The sequence below is a fragment of the Microcaecilia unicolor genome, chromosome 6 (assembly GCF_901765095.1).
Source record: "Microcaecilia unicolor chromosome 6, aMicUni1.1, whole genome shotgun sequence".
Taxonomy (NCBI): Eukaryota; Metazoa; Chordata; class Amphibia; order Gymnophiona; family Siphonopidae; genus Microcaecilia; species Microcaecilia unicolor.
The window spans coordinates 97,802,718-97,827,269 of record NC_044036.1 but is presented as its reverse complement, the minus strand read 5'-3'; the positions used below and the strand labels follow the sequence as shown (position 1 = coordinate 97,827,269).

Sequence of the window (24,552 nt, the reverse complement as noted above, 5' to 3'; positions counted from 1 at the left end):
CAGCAAATTTTGTAAGATCCTGAACTGAAACTACCAGATTATCTCACACAGTCCACTCTGAGCAGAGTGGTTTCTTGTTTTTTTTTCCATCCTCTTTGTAGACTTGAATATTATGTTTTTGGTTATTAACTATGCTGGTTCATATCCTTTTTCTTGTTTAGATCCAGATTTTGTAAGTTCCACAGACACATTATCAGTTCTGGTGTATGTTTTAACATGCTTCAGCATTGAATTTCCATATTTGTTTTCCTTAAGCCAGGTAGCGCATGACTGGTTAAGTTAATATTCAGACTTTTTTTTTTTTTTAATGTCTTTATTTGTAAATTTTTAACATCAATCACAAGCACTACATCTTGTTGAGGAAAAACAGAAAATGAATTAAAATTAGGGAATCTTCTTCAGAAGAAAAACAATAAATTTTCTTTCTTAGACCACAAGCTTATAAAAAGGGGGGCAAGAAAACAAAAGAGGAGTTAATCTTAAAGTAATTTATAAAGCATATGGCCTGGAACACATCGCTTCCATTATACTGTGAATTACGTGATCTAGAACTCACACTGGGTCTATTTGTTCAATTTTTTTAAAATCTATAAAAGATCGCAAATGTTCTGGTTCAAGAAAAACATATTTGTTATCAAGATATTGTATTTGGCATTTACAAGGGTATGCCAAAAGAAATTTTCCACCTAGAGCTTTAACTTCGTCCCTCATTGCCAAGAAGGTTCGTCGTTTCTCCTGAGTAACCTTCACAACATCTGGAAAAATCCAGAGTTTTTCGCCATAAAATGGTTTAGCGAAATTTTTGAAATACAATTTTTTAAGCATATTTAAATCTTGTTCGAACACTAATGAAACAAGAAGGGTTCACCTTTCAAATATCCCATCATTAGAACTTTCCAAAAACGCTGATAAATCTTGTAGACCTGCTTTCCCATCTTCTCTCCTTTTAGAAATTAATATTCAGACTTAACCAGCTATGGTTTAGTGCATGAAAATAGGACAACTATTTATGTGGTCCTATTTATGTGCTAAATCTGGCTAGTTAGGGATCTAACCAGACCCCGCCCCCCCCCCCCCCCCCCCTCCAGAATGCCCCAACATAGCTGGCTTTTAAGTTTGGTGCAAGGATGACCGCTTAAGTGCTATTGAAAATGATTGGATAGCTGCAAGCAAGTTAAAAAGTTAGCGGCCTTTTCCGGATGGTTAACTCACTTTGAATTGAATTGCAGAACATAAGCAGCTATGTAATGTATCTACCCAAAAGAGTTCTGTATAGATGACAGAAAAAAGCAAATGGGCAATCCCTGGAAGCTGACAATATAATTATTCAAAACAGTCACTAAATAACAACATTTCCAACAAGATTAATAAAACTTTAAAGAAGCTAATAAACCAGAACAAAATTCCAGGAATAGCAGTAAAAACTTTTTAACTTGGATCACTTATTTATTTATTGAAATTTTCCTAAAAACAAAATAATTGATTTGGAAATATATTCCATATGGCTGGGTCCTGATATACAAAACAGAAAAAATAGTTTTGTATTTCAACCTACCAGGATTAGGGAAGTGAAGTAGCATGTCATCACGCAGGGCTCTTTGTATAGTAGCAGTCTGAACCCAGTTCAACAAATAAACTGGAGCCAATCCCTAAATGGTTTTATAAACAATTACACAGACCTTAAATGGACGTGAGGCTGTACTGGTATTGGCTGAATATTGACTGCTTAGTGTTTTGGTGGAGGAGAGAGAACATTACCAACCTTTTGATTCTAGAAATGGACTTGGGCTTTTAGCAAACATCTAGAACTAGGGCTTTCACAGATATATCGATTTGTGTTCTGAAGCCTACTGCGCATCATTCTACAACATAGACCACTCTACTGCATTGACAAATTTACTGTCTGCTAGGATATTAACTATTACTGTCATCTTCTAATAGACCCCATATAATGTGGACAGTGTACTGTTTTATAAAAAATTTGCAGTAGGAATAACATTGGGGAGGAACAGTAGTCTGTAGCGTGAGAGAGCTACTTGAAGGTTGGCAGCAGTATTGTAATTTAGATGTTCTTTCTGTTCTGTTTACAGATGGCGAACATTCCACTCTATATTCTGATGGTACTGTATAATTATTTACTTATAAATTTAAAGTTTCATTGTCTCTGTCTTGATGTTTGACCCTGTTATCAGTAGGCTTGCCACTTAGTTGATACTCTTAGTTGCCGTAGAATTGGGGCTCGCAGGAACAATTAAACTTCTTTAGCGTAAGCAAAACTGACAGCTAGCATGTAGATATATACCCTTCATGTTGAGATCTTAGAACTCATGTGCAACAATCTCCACAACTGATATTTTGTAGCCCATTTCGCATCCAACAAAACCCCTGTTCCATGAACCCAGCTAGACCACACATACCTTGGGGGTCTTTTTCTAAAGCTTAGCTCGAGTTATCTGCAGCAGAGCCCATTTTATTCCTATGGGCCCTGCTGCAGGTAACTCGAGCTAAGCTTTAGTAAAAGACCCCCCCTAGTGACAAAACACCTAATCCTTATCCGCCCAACCCTGCTAGATTTTGTTTTTGTTACATTTGTACCCCGCACTTTCCCACTCATGGCAGGCTCAATGCGGCTTACATATTATATTTGTACCTGCGGCAATGGAGGGTTAAGTGGCTTGCCCAGAGTCACAAGGAGCTGCCTGTACCTGAAGTGGGAATCGAACTCAGTTCCCCAGGACCAAAGTCCACCACCCTAACCACTAGGCCACTCCTCCTTCACAGCCTCTTTCACATTCTGTACTCTTCTCCCAAATATCAGAGCCTCTGCACATCCAACAATTGTCTCTCCTTCACACACCTTCAACAAAATATCTGTCTATTCATGTGGAACAACCTCCTCCCCACCAACCCAACCCTCCTAGCCAAACACTACAGCTTTTTTATATCAAAGAATCTACCTCTTGTTCAACCAGACCATGCTCTTACACACATTCTGCCAGATCATGGAGACTAATTTCTTTAGGGGCCTAATCTGTTCAGTTGCTCTGGAAATGTCCATACAGTAGAAATCAGGGCCCAATATCCTTGTTTATTAGTGGCAACCATACTTTTTGCATCAAAAATGAATTTAGAATAGTGCAATTATAAGAAATTTATATTATACTAATAGGCAATTCTTTATATTAATAGGAAAGTTGCTTTTTTGCTCCCATACCAGTAGATGGAGAAAGACAAAATGTTTTGATGATATTATCCTATATAAGGTTCCGTGTAGTCTTCGCTCTCCTGGTATTTCTCTGTCTCCAGCAGATGCTAGGCTAGCAAACCTGTGTGGCTTCGGACAGCCACCTTTATTTTCCCCCCACAAGAGGAGCAGGAGATTTCTTCAGGGGATAATGGTCCTGCGAGATCAGCTGTCTTGATAGGTTAACACAGATCACAAGGATTTTTGATGGATGGACATCTAGTTCTTAGGCCAGGAATGCAAAACCTGGTTGGGCTAATTCTCTCCAGTTCTCCACACATTCCTTCCCACTCCCCTGTACCTTCATTTGGACTCCTTTTGTCCCAGTTCAAAAAAAGACGAGAACAGAGGTAAGCAGAGGTGGCAGCGGCAGCAGCAGCAGCCTCTGGTGCTCCTAAAACTTAGAGAAGAAAGATAAAGCAACCTAATTGGGAAACAGGATGGAGAAAGGGTGTCATCAACATTTTTCCTAGGGCACTTAAACTGAGTGAGTCGGCAGTGCTGAGGATCCTCATCGTAGGGCAGGCCAGGTGTTGGAACAGGTTTGCAGACTGTGGGCTCCCCTGCACAATCTCTACCACAAGCAGTCTTTGGTTGCGAGGGGGTGGGTTTTGCAGGTTCAAATTAAAAATCTGCCTGTTTTTGTTGCCTCTAAGGCATTTTCTCTGAAGTTTGTGTTACTGCATTAGGCTGCTTGCTTTGAAGAAGGGTTCCTCAACATCGCAGTCCAGAGGTTGTGTTGACTGTACAAGTAGGCAGCTGACTTGGTGCCCAAGATGTGCATGAGTAAGCTTCCCTGAATGGGTGGACTCCTATTTGGGGAATCCAAATCATCTAGGCTCCTTGAAGACAAGCCACAAGGATTACCTTAGGGACTTCTGGAAATATTGTCTGGGGAAGTCAAGTCATTGAACACTCTGAGGGGCCAGTAGAGTGTGGGCCTTTTGTGGCGATAAGCAAGGAGGTAAAAATGGAGTCCAAGGGTACCCAGATACCTGTGACTTACTATGAGGCTTGGGAGCCTATCTTCTGATGGAGCCCATAGGCAGTTGTATATCACTGCTTCATCAGACATGAGCCTAGATCACTTTCTGTGGATTCTGGAAGCAGTAAAGGACAGCCAAGGGAAGATCCATCCAGATTGTCTCAGACAGTGCCATAGTTGTGCCTCATATGAACCATCAAGGGGGGAGCAGAAAGTCTTCAGGCTGCCGAAGAAATTAAATTTCTATTAATGTGGATGGAGAAATACCCATCTGCTCTCTCAGGAGCTCATATACGAAGGGTTCCACAATTTTCAGGTTGACTTCTTGAGTAGGCACATACTGGATCCAAGAGAGTGGCAGTTTGCACATAGAGCCTTCACCCTTATGGTCACCATTGGGAAGAGTCTTGGATGAACTTGATAGCATTAAGAGAGGATGCCAAGGTATAGAAATCCTTTAGAAAAAGGCAGGTGCAGGACTTGGCTGGTGTGGATTCTGTGAACAAACCATGGCCTTGGGACAGCTTAATATATATCTTTTTGCTATGACTACTTATAGACAGGGTTCTTGAAAGGATTGAGAGCCATTCCAGACCTGTGAAACATGGCCCACATGGGCATGGAATGCAGAACTAAGGAGGATCCTAGTAGGAGAACCACTTTAATTACCAATGGCCAGAGGTCTTTTTTGGTACAGGATCTAGTGTTCCTGCAACCTGCCTCCATTCCGTCTTATGGCCCAGCCCTTAAGAAGGTTGTATTCGAGAAAGAAGGGATATTCAGTGAAAGTCATATCTGCTCTTGCAGGCCAGGAAGAGATCTACATGGTTTAATGTATGTATAAGTGTGGAGAATTTTTGAGTCATGATGTCAGGAGGAATCCTCACCATTTGTAGCATCAGTCCCCATGAATTATGGCCCTGTTACAGTAAAGTGTGGATAAGGGATTGGCCCTGAATTCCCTCAGGTTTCCAAGTGGCAGCTCTTGCCTGTTTGGGTTGAGTGCAGGGTTAGTTCTTAGCAGCTCATTGTCCAGATGTGGTTCTCTTTTTCAAGGGGGTTAAATATGTTTGTTTCCCCAGAAGACCTCTGGTGCCTTCTTGGGATCTCAGTTTGGTCCTAAGGCCATTGTTGTGGTGGCATTTCAAGGAGTATGAAAGCAGGGTCTAGTGGAATATCAATCTGAAGTAAATTGGTAATTCAATTACGTGTCATTTTCCAAAAAGATTGAACATGTGGATATGTCCACCACACGTGTGCCATATCTCCCTTGGTGGGATAATGACTAACACATTTCAAAGGAACAGTAGTGAAGATAAAATGACAAATTTGGAAGTACTGAAAGAGTGAGTGTTTCACTTTGAATGTACAGAAAATATCATATATAGTCCGTAAAGTTGCCATGTAAGAATAGTTTAACCAAATGAAAGTTAGCTAAATCAGTAGGTTATCCCAGAGTCGTTATGTGACAGGAGAGGAGTAAAGATAGGTGAAATAGATTTCAGAGAACAAATGTTACTCCAGCTAAGAAGAACAGAAGGAATAAAGCAATGGAGACCAATTATGTGTGTTGGAAAAAACATAGGTTAAAAGGGTGGGATAATAAGCAGAAAATGTTTTGCACTTTTTTGGGATCTTGCCAGGCATTTCTGACCTGGATTGGTCACTGTTGGAAACAGGATGCTGGGCTTGATGGATCTTTGGTCTGTCCTAGTATGGCAATACTTATGTACTTATGCACTTTAAACCAATTAGAATGGTAACTGAAGAATCTTGCACTCGAGGTGATAGTTCTGGTGACTGTTTGCTTGACCAGAGTTACAAGCTATCCCTTGAAGGGAACATTTTTTAATTCTGAGAGAACTGAGTGACAATTAAAATGGTACAATTCTTACCCAAACTGGTTGTAGTAGGACTTTAGGAAAGGGATGCAAAATAAGACCAAGAATATTATTATGCCTAAGTATTGCTCCATGGTGTAACCTCGCCTTGAGTATTGCAATCAATTCTGGTCACCATATATCAAAAAAATATTTCAGAGTTAGAAAAAGTTCAAAGAAGGCGACCAAAATGTTAAAGGGGATATAATTCCTCCCATATGAGGAAAGGCTATAGAGGGTTAGGGTTCTTCCGCTTGGAAAAGAGACGGCTGGGGGGGGGGGGGGGGAAGGGGGATATGATTGAGGTCTATAAAATCTTGAATGGTGTAGAACGGGTAAAAATGAATCAGTTTTTACTCTTTCAAAAAGTACAAAAAACAGGGGGCACTCAATGAAATTACATGGAAATACTTTCAAAGCAAATAGGAGGAAATATTTTTTTCACTCAATGAATATAGTTAAGCTCTGTAACTCTTCACAGGAAGATGTAGAAACAGCATATTTGGGTTTAAAAAAGGTTTGGGCAAGTTTTTGGAGGAAAATACCATAGTCTGTTATTGAGAACAGACATGAGGAAGCCATTGGTTGCCCTGAGATTGGTAGCATGGAATATTGCTATATTTGGTTTTCTGCCAGGTATTTGTGATTTGGATTGGCCACTGTTGGAAGCAGGATACTGGGCTAGATGGACCATTGGTCTGACCCAGTATGGCTGTTCTTATGGTCTTTCTGTTTTACTCAAATTGATTAGTTACTCTGCCAGCCTTTGTGATACAGAAAACAGGGAAGGACTTATACAAGTTGAATTTTCATAGAGCCTTGTTTTATGATACTTAATGATGACCAGTCACTTCCAAAGGTTAGACCACCTCTTTGGCCTGTTCTACGAGCACAAGAAAGATGATGCAGCATCCAATGCTTCAGTTGCTCAGTGGATTAAAAAGGCCATTGAGAAGCCTATATATCATGGGATCTTAAAGCATATTCCTCTACAGTTCAGGTGGCTTCTCAGGCAGAGCATAAGTTGATTCCTATGGAGAAAATTTGTTGAGCAACTACCTTTGCTTCTATACACTTCCTAAACATTATAGACTGGATGTTCAGGTTAAAGGGGATGTAGCCATCGGGTCCAGCATTTTGAAGGCAAACCTTTAGGGTCCATGCATCTGGACTGGTCTGGAGGGATAAGGAAAAGAAATTATCGGGTAAGTTCTGATTTCTCCTTGAGTCCTGATAGACCAATCCAAATACCACTGATTTGGAGATACCAGCCTGCTCGCTTGCTTATTGGTATTTCATTGTTAATGCCTTATAGAGAATGCACAACAATAAAAATATAAGAACAAATTAAAAAAAAATATATATATATATTGAATAAAAAAAATGAAAGAATAAAAAGTAAGAACAATATTATTTCACAGGAATACTGATAGGTCAGTCTCCATGTTCAGACCCTGAGGATGTAATGTTTGTAACTCAAAAATGAATTCTGGTTCCTTTCTTAGGAGGAGGGTGTCTACTGGTCCACCTCTCCAGTTCTTTTTGTGCACAAATAAAACGCAAAAACGCAGTTCTTCAAAAAGATGTCCTAAGGTTTTTGAATGTTCCATCAGTGGTTTCTCAAGTGCATTCCTTTTATAGCACTTTTTTTTTTTTTTTAATTTGTAAAAACTTTTTTATTATTATATCAAAGAAACACATTCATGGAGATTGATTCTCCTATTATGAACTAATACAACAATTTTCCTACTGTGTCCAAAAGACAAGTATATAGAGATCAATACTCCCATAACTATCTAATACAACAATGATCTTGCTATGACAATCCTCCTTTTCCCTTCCCCTTTTTTCCCCCCCTTCCTTACCCATTCTTTCACCCTGCTTCATTATCCCAATTTCCCCCCCCCCCCCCCCAGTTCATATTCTAAATCATTGTCTCCCTCTCTCCTCCTCTTCCATTCAGCAGCCCTGTTAGGTGTATCCATTCCTCTGCGTTTGGAGTGTACTTGCCCTTACGTTTGTCTGTCATCTTTTCCAGTCCCATTATCATATATAGTTTATCAATCCATTCTTTCACTGTAGGGCCTAGTCTTTGTTTCCATTTCAATGCTATCATAGTTTTAGCTGCAGCCAAACACATACATTTAATTCTAGTTTGCCAATTCTTTCCCTTTTTATTCCCATAACCCAACAGACACCACATGGGATCACAAGGAAATTGACTTTCTATCGCCAATGTTATTGATCCCGTGACCTGATTCCAGAATCCCTGTATTATCGAGCACCCCCACCAGATATGAAAATATGTTCCCTTCTCCTCTCCACACCGCCAGCATATATCTGTGGCATTTGGGTACATTGCCTTTATTCTATCTGGTGTGTAGTACCAACGACTCATGACCTTATATGCATTTTCCTTGATCAGTACACAGATTGATGCTTTTTTAACCTCAAGACAAATATTCTTCCAGTCTCCTCTACTGAGCTCTTTTTTAAGATCTTGCTCCCATGCTTTCATATATGGTAACTTTACGAAATCGGTTCCCCTAATATGGTCATATAGCTTAGTAATCCCCTTTCCTCCTTCATGTATAGCCCCCCACAAGTTTTCAAACTTTTCACTTTCTAACCAGGTTCCCTTGTGCCATTTTGTTGCCATCATGTAATTCTTAACTTGAAGATAAGCATATTGGTCTGTCTCAGGAAGGTCATATTCCCTCCTGAGCTCATCAAAGCTCTTGATACTGCCATCTCTCGTGAATTCCCGAAATCTGATCAGCCCTATCCATGATGTCATTATCTTATTCCCTGCTCCCCCTGGAAACCCCGGTTCCCGTGTTAGCCAAGCATAGGTTGATCTATTCTGCGAGCCCCTTAGTTTCATTTTGAGGCATCCCCATAGAGTGAACAAGTGTGAGATAAAGGGGTTTAGGGTTAAAGTTTTATATGTGTGTTCTGGGAAAGACCCCCAAAGCAGTGCATCCAGTCTCCTTTCTTGCACAAATATCTGTTCTAATCGAGTAACCTGTGAGAAGTCTACCCTACTCCAGACAGCAATTTGCCTCAATTGTGCTGCCCAATAATACCAAGTAATGTTAGGGACTCCCCTTCCACCCTGTTCCACCTTACCCCACATTATTTTCCTGGATAATCTGGCCGGGTGTCCTCCCCAAATAAATTCCCCCAGCTCCGTTTGTATTTTCTGCAGCTCCCCCTTAGGGACCTTAAGCGGTAGTGTTTGAAATAAGAATTTTTATAGCACTTTTATGCTCGATTATTCTAGTGTTAAATTGTCTCTTGGTTTTACCTATATAAGCTAAACCACACGGACAGATAACCACATAAATAACGTTTTTAGTCTTGCAATTAGAGAATCCTTTCAGATGGACATCTTTTTGAAGAACTGCGTTTTTGCGTTTTATTTGTGCACTATATATATATATTTTTTTTTTTTTAATTTGTTCTTATATTTTTATTGTTGTGCATTCTCTATATATATGGCTCACTGACATGCTCTTTTTTACTTAGGGTGTTCACATACATATTTTTTACATTTTTGTTTTCAGTGGTTTTTATACAAATCAAACGGTCTCCCAGCAGAAGAGGTGTATACGTTTATATTTTTCAATTTTAATTCAATTCATTTTCATTTTTAAAATTTTTATTCTTTACCGCACATAGTCCCAGCATCAATATAATTTACATATCTTGTGTTACATCAGATCACATTCATTGTTGTTTTTTATTCAATATTTTTTTCTTCACCGCACCGATCATTGCATATGCATTTTGATTTGATTCATAGCTATTTCCCCTTTTTTTAGTCTCTGGCATTCTTTAATTTAATTTGTCGCTTTTTTGAACTTTGACCCAGAAATGATGCATATAAACATCACAGGACACTTGCAGCTTCAATAATGGTGTGTCCATTTGTGTATGCTAGAGACCACAGTAAGTATATTTTTGTTTTGAGACACATTTTATGTATGCGCTTCATTGCACTATTGGCATTTACTTGTTTTCATACATATTCACTCGAAGCAGTATTGCACTTTTGTTTTTAATCTTCAGACTGCAGCAGTTTTGCTTTTTAGAGACGTTGATATCCACACTTTTTGTGGTCCCTGCTTTAATGCTGTAATCATCCCTGTTTTTATATATAATCACTTGAAGTAGTATAGCAGGAAGTTTACTGGCAATGTGGTGGTTTAATTCTCCTCCGATGCTGTATTAATATTTCATTGCGCTTCTGTCAGCCTTTAAGGGCACTGATAATTGTTTGTCCTACATAACAATAAGTGCATCATTTTATAACACGGCACTTGTAACATCTTAGATATTTTATTATTATATCACACTTAGTGTTTATATATGTGACATTGCTGTGCCATGATGTTGTTTTGATTGCAAGACGTTTTGCATATAGTATTTTTTATAAACACATTGCACTTGTAGGAGGTTGTCAAGCCAAACTCTGTATTATATAGGCAGAGGCCTAGACCCCTACACATCCTTTATATGTTTTCCCCTTTCTCTTTTTTTCCCAGCTCTTTGTCAACCTCTGCTCTCTCATCTGTCTTCTATTCTTCCATTTGTCGTACCTATTCTTTTTCCATAAGTTTCTTCCTCTTAGTTTTCTATTTTCTTAGATTTAAACCTGTTTTGCTTTCTTGTACCTCTACGCAAGTAAGGTCCTGATTAAACATTTGAGGACCTCCTTTCTCTTATCCCCCTCCTGTGTGCACTTTTGGATTGTGTAATGGTGAGGCAACAGAAAACCACAGCTTGGAACCTGAGAAGTTCTCGTTTTGGCATTTTCCAGGAAATAATTCAATAATCTGGAGGATTACCCACAACCTAATTCCCTGTCCTTTTGGACAGAATGTATAAAAACAGTTTATTCATTTGTCCATGGGTTTATGTGTGCTGCTGTCCTCTTCAACAGAGCTGCTTTTTTGTAAAGCATCAAAATGAGACCATATTTGGAAACTCTAAAAGAATAATTTAGCTGGCTATATTTGTGAATCTAGACTGGTTCATATAGGAAACAATTCTATAAAGGGTGATAAAAATTAGGCACCCAAAATCTAGGCAAATTTGTTTGCCTAATGCGTTAGTGTGTCAGCAATAAGGCGGCTAAATTTACGCAAAGCCAGTTATTCCTGCTCTGTGGTAGGTGTAAATTGTGAGTACCTAGATAAGTGCCTGACAGTATTCAATAAAGCGCATACTAAAATAGAACGTCCATGAACAGCCCATGCCCCTTCCATGTGAACACCCTCTTTGCAGTTACTTAGGTGCTTAACTGCTCTCCCCCACCCCACCCCTAGTGGCAAAAGTTAGGTCCCCTACATAGAATTATCCCAATAGTGGATTTGGATTTTAAATTTGCATTTTCCAAATATAGGCACAAGGTGAATTATCATTGGGGACACAGAATATTTCCCTTTCAAGAGTGGGCTTACAATCTAAGTTGTTTCTGAGGTAATCGAGGGCAAATTGAAGTGTTCAATGTCACATAGAGCAGCAGGGGAAGAACCTGGCTTCCCTGGTTCTCAGCTCACTACTCCCATCATTGTTCTCCCTGGACAGAGTTATCATGCAGCTGCACAATTGAATTACGTCTTGGTGACGGAATTGACCTGGACCAGTATCAAAGCTTTGAAGTTTGTAGAATAAACTTATACGCATGCGCGGGATTTCCCGCCTAACTACGGTTATATCTCTCTTTATTTTTTTTTCTTTCCGTAGTTGCGGTCAGGGAATTTATTATTTTTCATCATTTCTTGATTGTTTAATTTTAAAGAATTCAACTTTATTATTATTTTTTAATATGTCCTTGAAAAAGCATGGTTTGAAGCACTGTATTGCCTGTCGCAATAAAAAGTCCAATACGGACCCGCACGATGAATACATCTACTGTCTTGGTAAAAATCATCTGGATGCTAATTATGAAAAATGTGCCAGTATGTTGCCAAGAATGCTGAAGATCATAGATCCTAAGATGAGATCTACTTTTCCGAATCTCCTCAGCCTACGTTGACTACTGATCGGGTAGGGAAAAAAGGCATCTCCTAAATGAAAACATGCTGTTTTTCACCTACCTCTGGTTTCAGCTGCTTCTGAACCTGCTCTCCCCACTGCTCTAACAATGCGTGCTAATCACATAATCAGATTTCAGCAACGTCTGAGGCTGCTTCACTAATGCAGCCTGACACCGAAATGCTGGGCTACCTCGCAGCCAGTTAGAGGGTCTATCCTCAGCACAGCTCAGTTCCGCCTGCACTTGCCACTTGTGCTCTACACTAGTACGCTTCTCCCACTGACTTGGTCTGAACCGTCTCTGGGCGAGTCTCCCACTCAAAGTATCCCCAGTGATGGTTACTGGGGCCACACTCCCAGTGGTCCCACTGTTCCTAGAAAGCACCCACAGACCCAACACACAAACCATCAGGATTCTTAGTCTGTCCAGACAAGCTGAGGCAATAAACTAAAAATGTTTATTGTCATGAAAAAATAGAATAATGAACAGAAAAGGTGCAAACAGTAACAGGTAACTGAAATATATATCAATTATAACACTATCTAAATAGTACCTGGGGAGTTCAGGACATATAGCTGCTCACAGGTTATCAAATATAACTTTTTACAGGGCCTCAGCAAAGAGATCTTTCTCTCTTCTCTCTGGCTAAAACTGGAGAAAAAACCAATACATCCTAGCTGAATTTGAGTTCCTGGGCCAATTGGAGCCCAGAACAGCAAATTTAAAAGTACAAAGCACTTTAGGATTTGACAAACCACAATTATGACATCACTGAATTGTCATACATTCTGCGACGAGGAAGCACAAAAGCTCCAGAGATCATTCCAATTTTACTGCAACCAAAGAAATGAAATTAATGGATTTGATAGGAAAGAGGACTTATCAGAATGCTATGTTGCCCGTATTGGGCTCTATATATTTCATTACACTGATTATCAATTAACTATCATAGATAATCTAATTAAAGCAATAGATATAGTGGTGTGCTGGAGCCGGCTTGCACTGACATGCCAGAGTTGTTTGTTATTTTTTTTTTAAAGAATTTTGGGAGCCAGTTTTAATTTTAACAACTGGCTCCCAAAATTTGGGCTTAGGTGACTTGGGTTCCCTCCTGGTGGTGGCGTCCAGCTGCCCTGTGGCTTGGGCATCTTCTTCCCTTGCACGCATCACCTCTCTCTCTTCTACTACTACAAATCGTGGCGTGCACCAATTTAATTTTTTTTAAGCAGTGCTGGAACACATCAGCACTGGATCATGGATCGTTAAGTCCTCCTACTATTCCTCTAAATAGAGGTACAATCCTTGAAGACAATATCTATATAACAAATCTTCCACCAACTACAAGGGCAATAAACAGCATAGGCCACAGCAACAAAAGAGGGGATACAGGAACAAAAGGACATCAAAGCCAGCATCCTCTCAATAGTCAAAACCAGCATCTACTTTTTGACCCTTCCAGCAGTCAACAACTTCCAGTCGGGGGTGGATACAGTCTTTTGCACCACCATTCAAGCACATTGTCAGCTCAAAGGTTCCAGCAAATCAAGTGGAACTATTGCAGGAAGAAATCAACAGACTCCTAGTTGTCGATGCAGTCGAACCAGTCCAGATGATACACCACAATACTGGATTTTATTCCAACTTTTTTTCTTATACCAAAGGAAAAAGGGGGCCTATGCTCAGTTTTCAGTCTTCGGCCATTGAACAAATTTGTCAAGAAACAGAAGTTCAGAAAGATGATTTTTACAGTGATTTTACCATTGTTGGACAGGACACCTGATTGGTGTCACTAGATTTGGAAGATGCTTACTTGCATGTTCCAACTCATCCGTCAAGACAGTATATGCGTTCGCAATTGGGAGACCAACATTATCAGTACTGACTTCTTCCTTTCGATCTTTTGTCAGCTCCTCAAGTATTCACAAAGTGTGTCGTAACAGTAGTAGCTTACCTTCGACAGCAGGGGATAGCAGTATTTCCTTGGACGATTGGTTGATAGCCGCACCGACATCAGAAAACACTCTTCAAGCCTTTCAAAAGACTGTTCTCTTGCTCTCAGAATTAGGATTCTTGATCAACAAGGACAAATCTCAACTAACTCCTGTACAGCAGATCAAATTTATAGGAGCAGTTCTACATACACTTCTGATGTTGGCGTACCTACCACTTGCCAGAGCACAAAATATTCAAACACTACTATTACATTAACAACAGGTCACACTTACAACAGCAAGAACACTTTTAGTTTTCTTAGGACATATGGCAGCTGCAGTCACGGTAGTGCTGTTAGTGAGACTCAACATGAGAATATTGGAATGGCATCTCAGAGATTGATGGATACAAGCCACACAATCACTCTCAACAAAGATAGGTCTCACTCGGCAACTAAAAGACTCCCTCAGCTGGTGGACTCATATACTCCACCTTCTTCAGGGAATGCCTTTCTATCCTCCAAACTGTCAACTATATACTTGATGACAGATGCATCAAAGGAAGGGTGGGGAGAGCGTCTGGCTCAATACAGAACACAGGAATGCTGGACTCCAACAGAACGGAAACGCAGCATCAGCTTCTTGGAATTGCGAGTCAATAGAAATAGAATAAAATAAGACAGAGAAAAAAAAATAAGATGATACCTTTTTTATTGGAGTAACAATACGTTTTTTGATTAGCTTTTGAAGGTAGCCCTTCTTCGTCAGATCAGAAATAAGCAAATTTTGATAAGTAACAGCATATATAAGTGAAACATCAAAGTATTTCAGTGACAGTCTGAAAGGATGAGGGAGGGGAGGGCTAGGTGAGAAACAGAGAGGGCTGAGAGGATGGGGGACAGGGAGATATGCATGGTGATCAGAGGGTGACAAAGCAGTGAAATTTCATGGTTTATAATGGGCTAGAAAACCCAGATCTTTAAGTCCTGTCTGATGGGTGTCAAAATATTTAATCATTTTAACTTCAAAGGTCTTGCGTTCCTGTATTGTTTTAAAGTTTCCTTTAAGTATTCTCACTGTAAAATCATTAGTACAGTGTTCTGGTTTTGTAAAGTGCTGTCCCACAGCGGTAACATCTTGATTGGCACTGGCATTTTTCATATGATGTCTATGTAAATTAAATCTCTTCTTCAGCATCAGGCTTGTTTCTCCAATATAGCACCCTTTTTCACATTTTTTTACACTGGATGACATATACTACATTGGAAGATAAGCATGTGAAGGATTCCTTTATGTTGAATATTTTTCCTTTGTGAATGACTGTGGGGTCTTGTGAAATGTTTTGGCATAGTTTGTGTCATGATTGTGGTCAGAACCCCTCTCAGACTTACTTTATTTCTGGTGGTCAGCTTCTGTGCTGGCTTCTGTTTCTTCTTTCTGTGTTGCTAGAGCTGGCTCTGTGTCTGTGGGCTGGCTGCTCCCAGCATGAGTCTAATTGTTTTACTATACTACAGCTGTGTGTGTTACCTGAGCTAGCTGCCTCTGTGTGCTGTTGCTTCCAGCGTGGCTCTAATTGCTCTGCTAAACTGCAGCTGTGGGGGTTAAGCCTGAGTTACCTCTAGCTCTGTTTCAGTATGCTGCCTTCCTGTGTCTGGTAGTGGTGACATCATCAGGCAGGGCCTTGATAAGGAAGTGGCGTTCTTCCCTTCAGTGCCTTTGCAATGTTTGCTTAGTCATTTGCTTTAGGTAGGGTGGTGCAGTGTGCACTTCTGACTTTGTGTCTAGTTTCCCTGCTTGCTTTTGCTAAAGGTCCAGGTTAGTGTTAGTGCTGTGTGCACTTGTGACTGTGTGTTTAGCTTTCCTGCTTTTCCCTTGTGGTTCCCCAGCTTTTCCCTCTTGGTGCTTAGGAAGCACTGCTATGTGTAGGGCTTTGGAAGCTCTGTTGCTGATAGAAGTACTTCAAGGTTTAGTGTTAGGAACACTGCAGATTTTGCTGTTAGAAGTACTTCTGGTGTTTGTGCTATTAGGAGCATTGCAGTCTTTGCTGTTGGTGTTTGGTGCTTGGGAAGCACTGCTGTGTGTAGGGCTTTGGAAGCTCTGTTGCTGATAGAAGTACTTCAGGTTTTGGTGGTGTTAGGAACACTGCAGATTTTGCTGTTAGAACTACTACTACTACTACTACTTAACATTTCTAGAGCGCTACTAGGGTTACGCAGCGCTGTACAATTTAACAAAGAGAGACAGTCCCTGCTCAAAGAGCTTACAATCTAATAGACAAGTGAACGGTCGGTCCGATAGGGGCAGTCAAATTGGGGCAGTCTGGATTCACTGAACGGTAAGGGTTAGGTGCCGAACGCAGCATTGAAGAGGTGGGCTTTAAGCAAAGACTTGAAGACGGGCAGGGAGGGGGCTTGGCGTAAGGGTTCAGGAAGGTTGTTCCAAGCATAGGATGAGGCGAGGCAGAATGAGCGGAGCCTGGAGTTGGCGGTGGTGGAGAAGGGTACTGAGAGGAGGGATTTATCCTGTGAACGGAGGTTACGGGCGGGAACGTAAGGGGAGATGAGGGTAGAGAGGTAGTGAGGGGCAGCAGACTGAGTGCATTTGTAGGTAAGAAGGAGAAGCTTGAATTGAACACTGCAGATTTTGCTGTTAGAAGTACTTCTGGTGTTTGTGCTGTTAGGAGCATTGCAGTCTTTGCTGTTTGTATTTGGTGCTTTGGAAGCACTTTTGGCTTACATGTTTAGCTTCCCTGTTTTTTCCCTTGTGGCTCCCCTGTTTTCCCTTTTAGTGCTAGGAACTCTTCTGGTTGTTTGGTGCGTGGGGGCACCTTAGTTAGTTTAGAGTTGTAGAGCACTGCTGGTAGCTTGGTGCTTAGTAGCACCTGTGTTAGCTTTGTGTTTAGGTTCCCTGCTCTGTTAGTTAGGGCTTAGGAAGTCCCTTTGTTGTACAGGGCTTAGGAGCACTCCTGGTAGGTTAGGGCTTAGGTCTGTTAGTTTACTGTTGGAGCACTTCTGTTGCAAGCCTGTTCTAGTATCCTGGTCCCTGTGTCATCCTGTATCCGGTAAGTCCTGCCGGCCACTAGATCCCAAGGGCTCAACCCTTGGGAGGCAGTGGCTAAGTGCAGGTGAAGCTGTATGGACCAGTCCAGTGTATTTTAGTCCGGTGTGTTCCAGTCCTGTGTCCTCCAGTCCGGGGGATTCCAGTCCATGTGTTCCGGCTCGCTGGGCGGTTTCTGCAGTCCCAGCCGGTGCCGGTGTGCTTGCCTAGTGTTGGTTGGTGGGTTTTGCCTGCTGCTGTCGCTCCTCGGCAGCAGCCCAAGGGCTCACGTTTGCTCCAGAGCCCGGCCCCGCGGGCTCTGAACCTGAGAACCTGACAGTTTGCAGCTGGATATATTGCAAGGATGTGTGTGGGTCTGTGTTGAGTGCTTGCTTCTCACAAGCTTGTGTTTTAAATTTGGTGGCTGTTGGAAGGCCAGCACTGGTGGGGATGAGAATATCTTTCAGTAATTCATCCTCCTGGAGTAGTGGCTGCAGATCTCTTATGATTTTCCTCAGTTTTTCCAGCTCTGAGTTGTATGTCACTATAAGGGATAATATTCCACCAGTGTCGTTATGCTCATATTAGCCCTCTCCTCAAGTCACTTCACTGGCTTCCTATCCGTTTCTGCATACGGTTCAAACTCCTCTTATTGACCTATAAGTGCATTCACTCTGCAGCTCCTCAGTACCTCTCCACTCTCATCTCTCCCTACATTCCTCCCAGGGAACTCCGGTCACTGGGTAAATCTCTCTTATCTGCACCCTTCTCCTCCACTGCTAACTCCAGACTCCATTCCTTTTATCTTGCTGCACCCTATGCCTGGAATAGACTTCCTGAGCCGGTATGTCAAGCTCCATCTCTGGCCGTCTTCAAAACTAAGCTAAAAGCCCACCTTTTTGATGCAGCTTTTATCAACAATCAAGGAGGAACAGGTTCTCGCACCCTCTGCAGGGAGGCAATAGAGAGTTGGCAATTTGTGTTAGTCAATCAATTCTCACAGCATCATACCTCCCAGGAAAGCATAATATCCTAGCAGACTGGTTCAGCAGGAAACTGGAACCTCACAAGTGGTCACTCAAGACCATTGTTTTTTACTCCCTTTTTAGCAGTTGGTTTCCACTTATGGACCTCTTTGCATCCTCACTGAATGCTGAGTGTCTGAGGTACTGCTCAAAGTATCTCAGTCAGAGAAGAGAGGCAGAGGATGTGTTTTAACTCAGTTGGAACAGCGATCTGCTGTATGCTTACCCTCCAATATCTCTTATATTAAAAACATTGCAAAAGGCAAAGTCTGAAAGTAAGACTCCCCTCATAGAACTGTACTGGCCACGACAAGCATGGTTCCCCATTTTGGTGAATGTCTTCACAACCTCCAATTCCACTACCACAGGAGCCAGACCTCATCACACAGCAGCAGGGGACTCTGTTACATCCAGATCTGGCAACTCTCCGACTCACAGCTTGGTTCATTCAAGTCAGTGCAGACACAGCAATAGTTTTTTCTCAGGATGTTCTCAATGTCATTCTAGCATCCAGAAAGGAATCAACCAAAAGATCATGTGCTGCAAAATGGCTCCATTTTTCCCATTGGTGTACCCAGCGAAATTTGACACCAGAAACAGTCTCACTTTCAAATCTTCTGGATTATCTGCGCCATCTTTCTAAGTCCGGATTATCTTTTAACTCCATCAAGGTGCATCTAGCAGCATTTCACAATCCCATCAACAAGTCTGTCATGCAATACCCTGTAACAGAGGTTTCTCAAAGGCTTATTACATCTACATCCTCCAATTCGGCCTCCCTCGCCAGCTTGGGACCTTTAAACTTGATTCTAAATTCTCTCACCTACCCACCTTTTGAACCCCTGACCAGTTCAGAATTGAATATCCCACATGGAAGATGTTATTTTTGATTACATTAACATTGGCACGTTGGATAGAAGAAATTCAAGCACTAGTCTACTGTCCACCATATATGTAAATACTTCATGATAAGGCTTTGCTTAGAACTTTTCCTCTACATTTTTTTACTGAAGATGGTTTCTCCTTACCATTTGAATCAGACCATCACACTTCCTGCCTTCTTTCCACCTTCTCATATGGATGACTATCAAAGATGATTATATTACTTAGACTGTGTAAGGGCAGTATCTATTTATCTAGTCGGAACAGCATTTCCAGATGACCATCTCAATTGTTCCTGTCTTTTCATCCAGATGTTAAGCCACAACTGGTCACAAAAGGGACTCTCTCACACTGGATTGCAGCACGCATTTGATTTTGTAACCAAACTGTGGGAACAACAGACCTGTCTGCTGTTCCGCATGTTACCACTCATTGTCTTTTGGGCCACGGCAGCTACAAGAGCACATTTGCAAAGAACTTCACCACAGGAGATCTGTAGGGCAGCTACTTGGTCTTACGACTCATCTACTATAATAAAACTCACCCTCAACGTTCTGAAGACAACGTTCTGAAGTCACTCAGTCACTCCCTGAAGGGTTCATGGATTCATGGTGGTGAAGCCACAACACTGACCATGTCTCTCTGCCCCGCCCTCGCATGACGGACCAATCAGAAAAAAACACCCTCAACATTCTGAAACACAAAGGACCATCACAACACCGGCCCCAGGCAACACTAGGCAACGTAAGACGGACCAATCAGAGGAAACTACGTGACAATAAGGGAGGAGCATTCCCCAGCAGAATGGCTCATTATCTGTGCAGCAAGGAGAGCACAGAACCACTGCTGGAACGAGAAAAGAATATTCCTGCTGTGGGTATGTGCAAAAATAGACCGGGGAGGGTGGGGGGAGAAATTTTTAAATGCCTAATGCCAGTACTGAAGAGTGCCAAAGGGCCTATAGCACAGACTATATTTGGGATCGCTTGACATGGAGTCAGAGGAGCCGGAAAACAACGTGCCCCTCACCATCTGGGACGTGGGCGAACAGGACAAGCTGTGGCCCAGCTGGAAGGATTACCCGCGACCCAGCCAGCAGCAAACAGCGACCAAGGAAGGGGGAGGAGTACTCGTTCCCTGCCTAGGAATCGCTGGAGACTGGCTGCCAAACTGACAAAACAACCGCACACCGACGCACCATCTCCATCATTCGAAAGGCATCCACTCTTTCTTCAACAGAAATGCAAACTAATAATACAAAACAAACAAAGAATTCATGGTTTCTCAGGCGGCTGCAGGTAACTCCCCACCCCCTTCCTCTTCCCCTTTTGCCGAAGGGGCCAAGGACGTGCCCAACCATCCCCAGCCTCAGGCAAGCTGTCTCCCACTTCGGGGATTCCCCGAGCACCCGGAAAAAGACGGCGCTGATTCCTGCAGCGCATAAATGTTCCAGCATTCCCCTGCAGCCGGCCTGAAATGGACCAAACATACCGGATCACCCCCCTGACGGCCCGAGACCGTGCTCTTCTCCCTTCCGCCAACTTAAAACAACTATCCCCGTCCACAGGCAAGCCGTCACCCACCTCCAGGATGCCCAGAACCCCAGCCCAATGGAAAAAGATGGCGCTGCTTCCAACAGCACATTTCTCTTCCAGCATTCCCCTACAGCAGCCCTGAAACGGCCAAAAAAAACCCGACGACGAACGTGCTTCTCTACCTTCCGCCCATCTAAAACAACACTGCTGCCTCAGCACAACACAAAAAAAAAACACTCAACAAAGGCTGACCCCCCCTACAACCACATTTACATTTCACCAACAGAAAGACCCCCCTCCACACACCTCCTTGACAGACAAAACCACACACACACAATACAACAGAAACACACCCTCAAAGCCACACACCAATCCAACCCACTTTGCCAGCACAGCACATCCCCCAACCCCCAAGCAAAAAACAAAACAAAACAAAAAAAGACACACACTGCACCCTCACACACACACACACACACACACACACACACACACAAACAGAATAACTCTGTGACACATACACACACACACAAAAAAAAAACCACATGCTAGCGCCCGTTTCATTGGTTTCGGAAGCGGGCCTTTTTTCTAGTACTTTCATAAAGCATTACTGCAATGATGCCACCTGAGCTGCAAATTCATCTTTTGGATGAGCAGTCCTCTCTTCAAGAACTTAAGGTGTCAACTCGCCACCTCCTCCTGACACAGGTACCAAACATTTTTCTTCCTATATTGTTTGATATGTTCTTGGGTACATATATTAATATCTGCTACTTTTCATTGCCAATGTTATCTGTCCCCTTTGTAGCTTAGGAGTCTTCAGTTGTGCGGCTGCAAGATAACTTGGTCCAGGGAGAAATAAAAGTTGGTACCTGTAACGGTAGTTCTTCTTGGACAGATGATCTTGCAGCCACACAAACACTCCCTACCCTCCCAAAGTTGCCACCAGCTGTTAAATGTAACCGAAGAGGGAGAAATCTAACTGTAGTTACAATAGATGTAGTAAAGCGGGAAATCCCGTGCATGCCTATAAGTTTATTCTAGAAGTTTCAAAGCTTTGATACTGGTCCGGGTCAAGACCTGCAAGATCTATCCAAGGAGAACCTCTGTTAGAGATAAGCAACTTTTATTTACTCCAAATAGTAGTCCTTCTAACTCAGTATTCCTCATACCCTTCTGATGTCATAATACTAACTCCTCCTACAAAGCCTGCAACACTCCCCATCCCCCTCCATCATATACTGCACTGTTCAAGCTCAGAGATCAGTACCATTATTGCAAGATGTCTAATTTTGTTACGCTGAATACATATGTTTCTCTAAATTTTTTATTTTTACAGATGAATCTGGAATTAAGATTGAACACACCAAAGAGAAAAAAATGTCATTGGAGAAACCTTTACCTAAAGGTGAGGAGGATATTTTCAGCTGCTCATACATACTGCATAGTATCTTCAGGCAGTCTTGTACCCATCCATCTTTCCTTGCTCTTATGCAGTACATCCATGAGAGTATCAAATTCTCATTATATGATTGCCTTTGTCAAGTCCTGGCAGGAACATTGCTGAAGTGGATGAAAAGCTCCATATTCATGAGTTCACTGTCCATTTTGCTCTGATAGTTTTTACTTTTGTAAGGTGTATAGAAACCCTGTGCCTGTTTCCTCAGGATTTGTTTAAGATTCCAGCACTGCTTACTTTGTCTTTGTAGCTAATGGTACTTTCCTTAACATCTGCAGCAGATAAATTCAGAGACGTAAGGGTTGTGTCCATCTACCAGCAGGTGGAGATTGAGATCGCTGACTTGAACACAGCAATATAGGACGGAATTCCTTTAATTCCTTGAGGGGGGGCTGCCTGGGAGCTGGTGGTTTGTTGGGCCCAGTTTTGGAAGGGAGGTGAGACACTGGCAGCACTGGGTGAGTGTGCCTTTATATTTTCCCTTCGTGGTTTGTTAATACTCCCTTGGAATGGCTGCTTACTCTATGAAATGCTGCTCCTACTGTGGGAAGTGACGAGCAGCGTTGGGTTTGAGTTTGTGGGGATGTGTGGGGGGTGATCTCGGTGGACGCTTTCTGTGGCCCAACATATGGTGGGTTAGTTTTCCTGCGCAGGAGATTCACGGGTGTAATCTGTTCTGGTGCAGGACGACATGGCTCTGCATCACACACCCACTGCCATTTTGGCACCTTCTCTGGTGGGGCCGTCAATGTAACAGAATACAGAGAATCTCGAGGAGGCTGCGGGGTCTGGTCCCTCATCGTCAGGCATGGGGGGGGGACTGTTTTCCCCTGATTTTGTCCTCCTTGCTGCATCAAGCCTATCTTTTAAAGAAAGCATAGCAGCCTGCAGCTTTCCTACTCTCGGAACACCCGTGGACAGAGCCTGCCTGTGTTTTGCAGGGGGATCCTCTGGGTAAGAGGTGGCATTTGGGGGCTATTTCTGATTTGGGGTTGTTGGCATCCCTCACGCCCGCAGTCAGAACAGGCCCTGTCAGAGGATCCATGCAGGTGTTATGGTCGGTGAGTCCTTGTGCCGTGCAAAGCACCGGCGGGTAGCCCGTGCTCAGCTGGCGGCCGAACAATTCCCAAAACTTCACCTATGACAACCGCCGTTCCCCGAGGGTTGAGCCCCCAGGTGCAGGCGGCCACCAGTACTTACAGACACGGCTGGGATCGAAGTCTGGCAGCGAGCAATCAGACTGGTCAGGAGACTAGCAGTGGTCGAGGCAGGCGGCAAGCAGAGAAGAGTCCGAAGTCAGGCAGTGGTCAAGGCAGGCGGCAAGCAGAGAAGGGTCCGAAGTCAGGCAGAGGTCAGATCAGGTCAGGCCAGATGATAAGCAGTAGATAAACCACGCAGGAGCTCAAGTCAGTCTACCAAAGTAGAAGCCGAAGCAATGAAGTGGATTGAAGCTGCTCCTAAAATAGTCCCCACCATCAGGGAAAACAGAATCAGCTGGCAGAGAGAGACTCCCATTGGCTGGCCAGCCGAAGGAGAAGGAGGAACCAGGTCCAATCCCCAAGAGCAGGAGGCGGGGCATCTCGAGGAGCAGGAGGTGGGGCGATGAACTCGGCTTTCTGTGTGGCAGACAGAGGAATTCCCAGGGCACCGGGCCAGCGAAGATGGCCGGTGCTTAGCGTGCAGGAAGCAGAGAAGCCCCCCGGAGCATCGTGAGCAGGCGGGGGAATCCCTGGAGCGCTGGACCTGCCAAGATGGCCGACGCTCCGAATCGCAGGAGCGTCCCTCACCGAGGTGAGGAACGTGACAGCAGGTACCCCTCCTGGAGGACTTGGAAGAGGAGTAGTTCTTGGCTTAGGAACCCGATGATCCCACAGCTGTGCATATTTTTCATAAGGAGGAATTACCCTTCTTGATTGTCAAATCCCTCAATATTTCTTCTGAGGAGCCTATGGCCCCAGCTGTGGCTAACCCTACGATGGTCAGCATTAGGAAGCCCTCCCGGGCTCTCCCCACACATGAGGCAATTGAAGAACTCATCGTGGATCAATGGGCTATGCCAGATTTCACTTTCCAGGTGGCTAAGGCTATGACCTAGCTGTAGCTGGTCCCTTAAGGCCATTTGGAGAAGTTCTAAACTACCTAGGGTGGACACATTGGTGGCGGCAGTCACCAAGAAGACGACGGTGGGGGGTATTGCCGCCTTAAAGGGTGTGCAGGACAGGAAGCTAGAGGCTTCCTTGAAGCTGGCATTCGAGGTCTCGGCTCTTTCCCTCAAGACAGCTGTCTGTGGTTCTTAAATGGCGAGAGTGTGCCTTATGGAGTCTGGGTTGGCTTATTTGGCAGGTTAGTTTTATGATCTTGTGTGTTCCTCCACAAAGCAGATGACATTTTGGCAGTCACAGCCAGGCGACTGTTGTGGCTCCTTCACAGGGCAGCAGTTCACTAAGCTTTCCTTTCAGGGAAAGCTGTTGTTTGGTGAGGACCTTGAGAAATTGGTGAACGACTTGAGGGATTCCAAGACGCAGCATTTGCCTG

The 24,552-nt window shown here is 43.0% G+C and overlaps 1 protein-coding gene across 7 annotated transcripts in view; it reads left to right on the top strand.

Moving 5' to 3' along the window:
* LOC115471822 (torsin-1A-interacting protein 1-like) overlaps window positions 1–24,552 on the top strand; it is a 110,002-nt gene that overhangs the window by 63,689 nt on the left and 21,761 nt on the right. For all 7 annotated transcript variants that reach the window (XM_030205671.1, XM_030205670.1, XM_030205668.1 and 4 more), the window contains 2 exons: window positions 2,091–2,120; window positions 21,898–21,966. In XM_030205671.1, coding sequence (XP_030061531.1) covers window positions 2,091–2,120; window positions 21,898–21,966 — 99 coding nt within the window. The remainder of the gene's footprint in view (window positions 1–2,090; window positions 2,121–21,897; window positions 21,967–24,552) is intronic.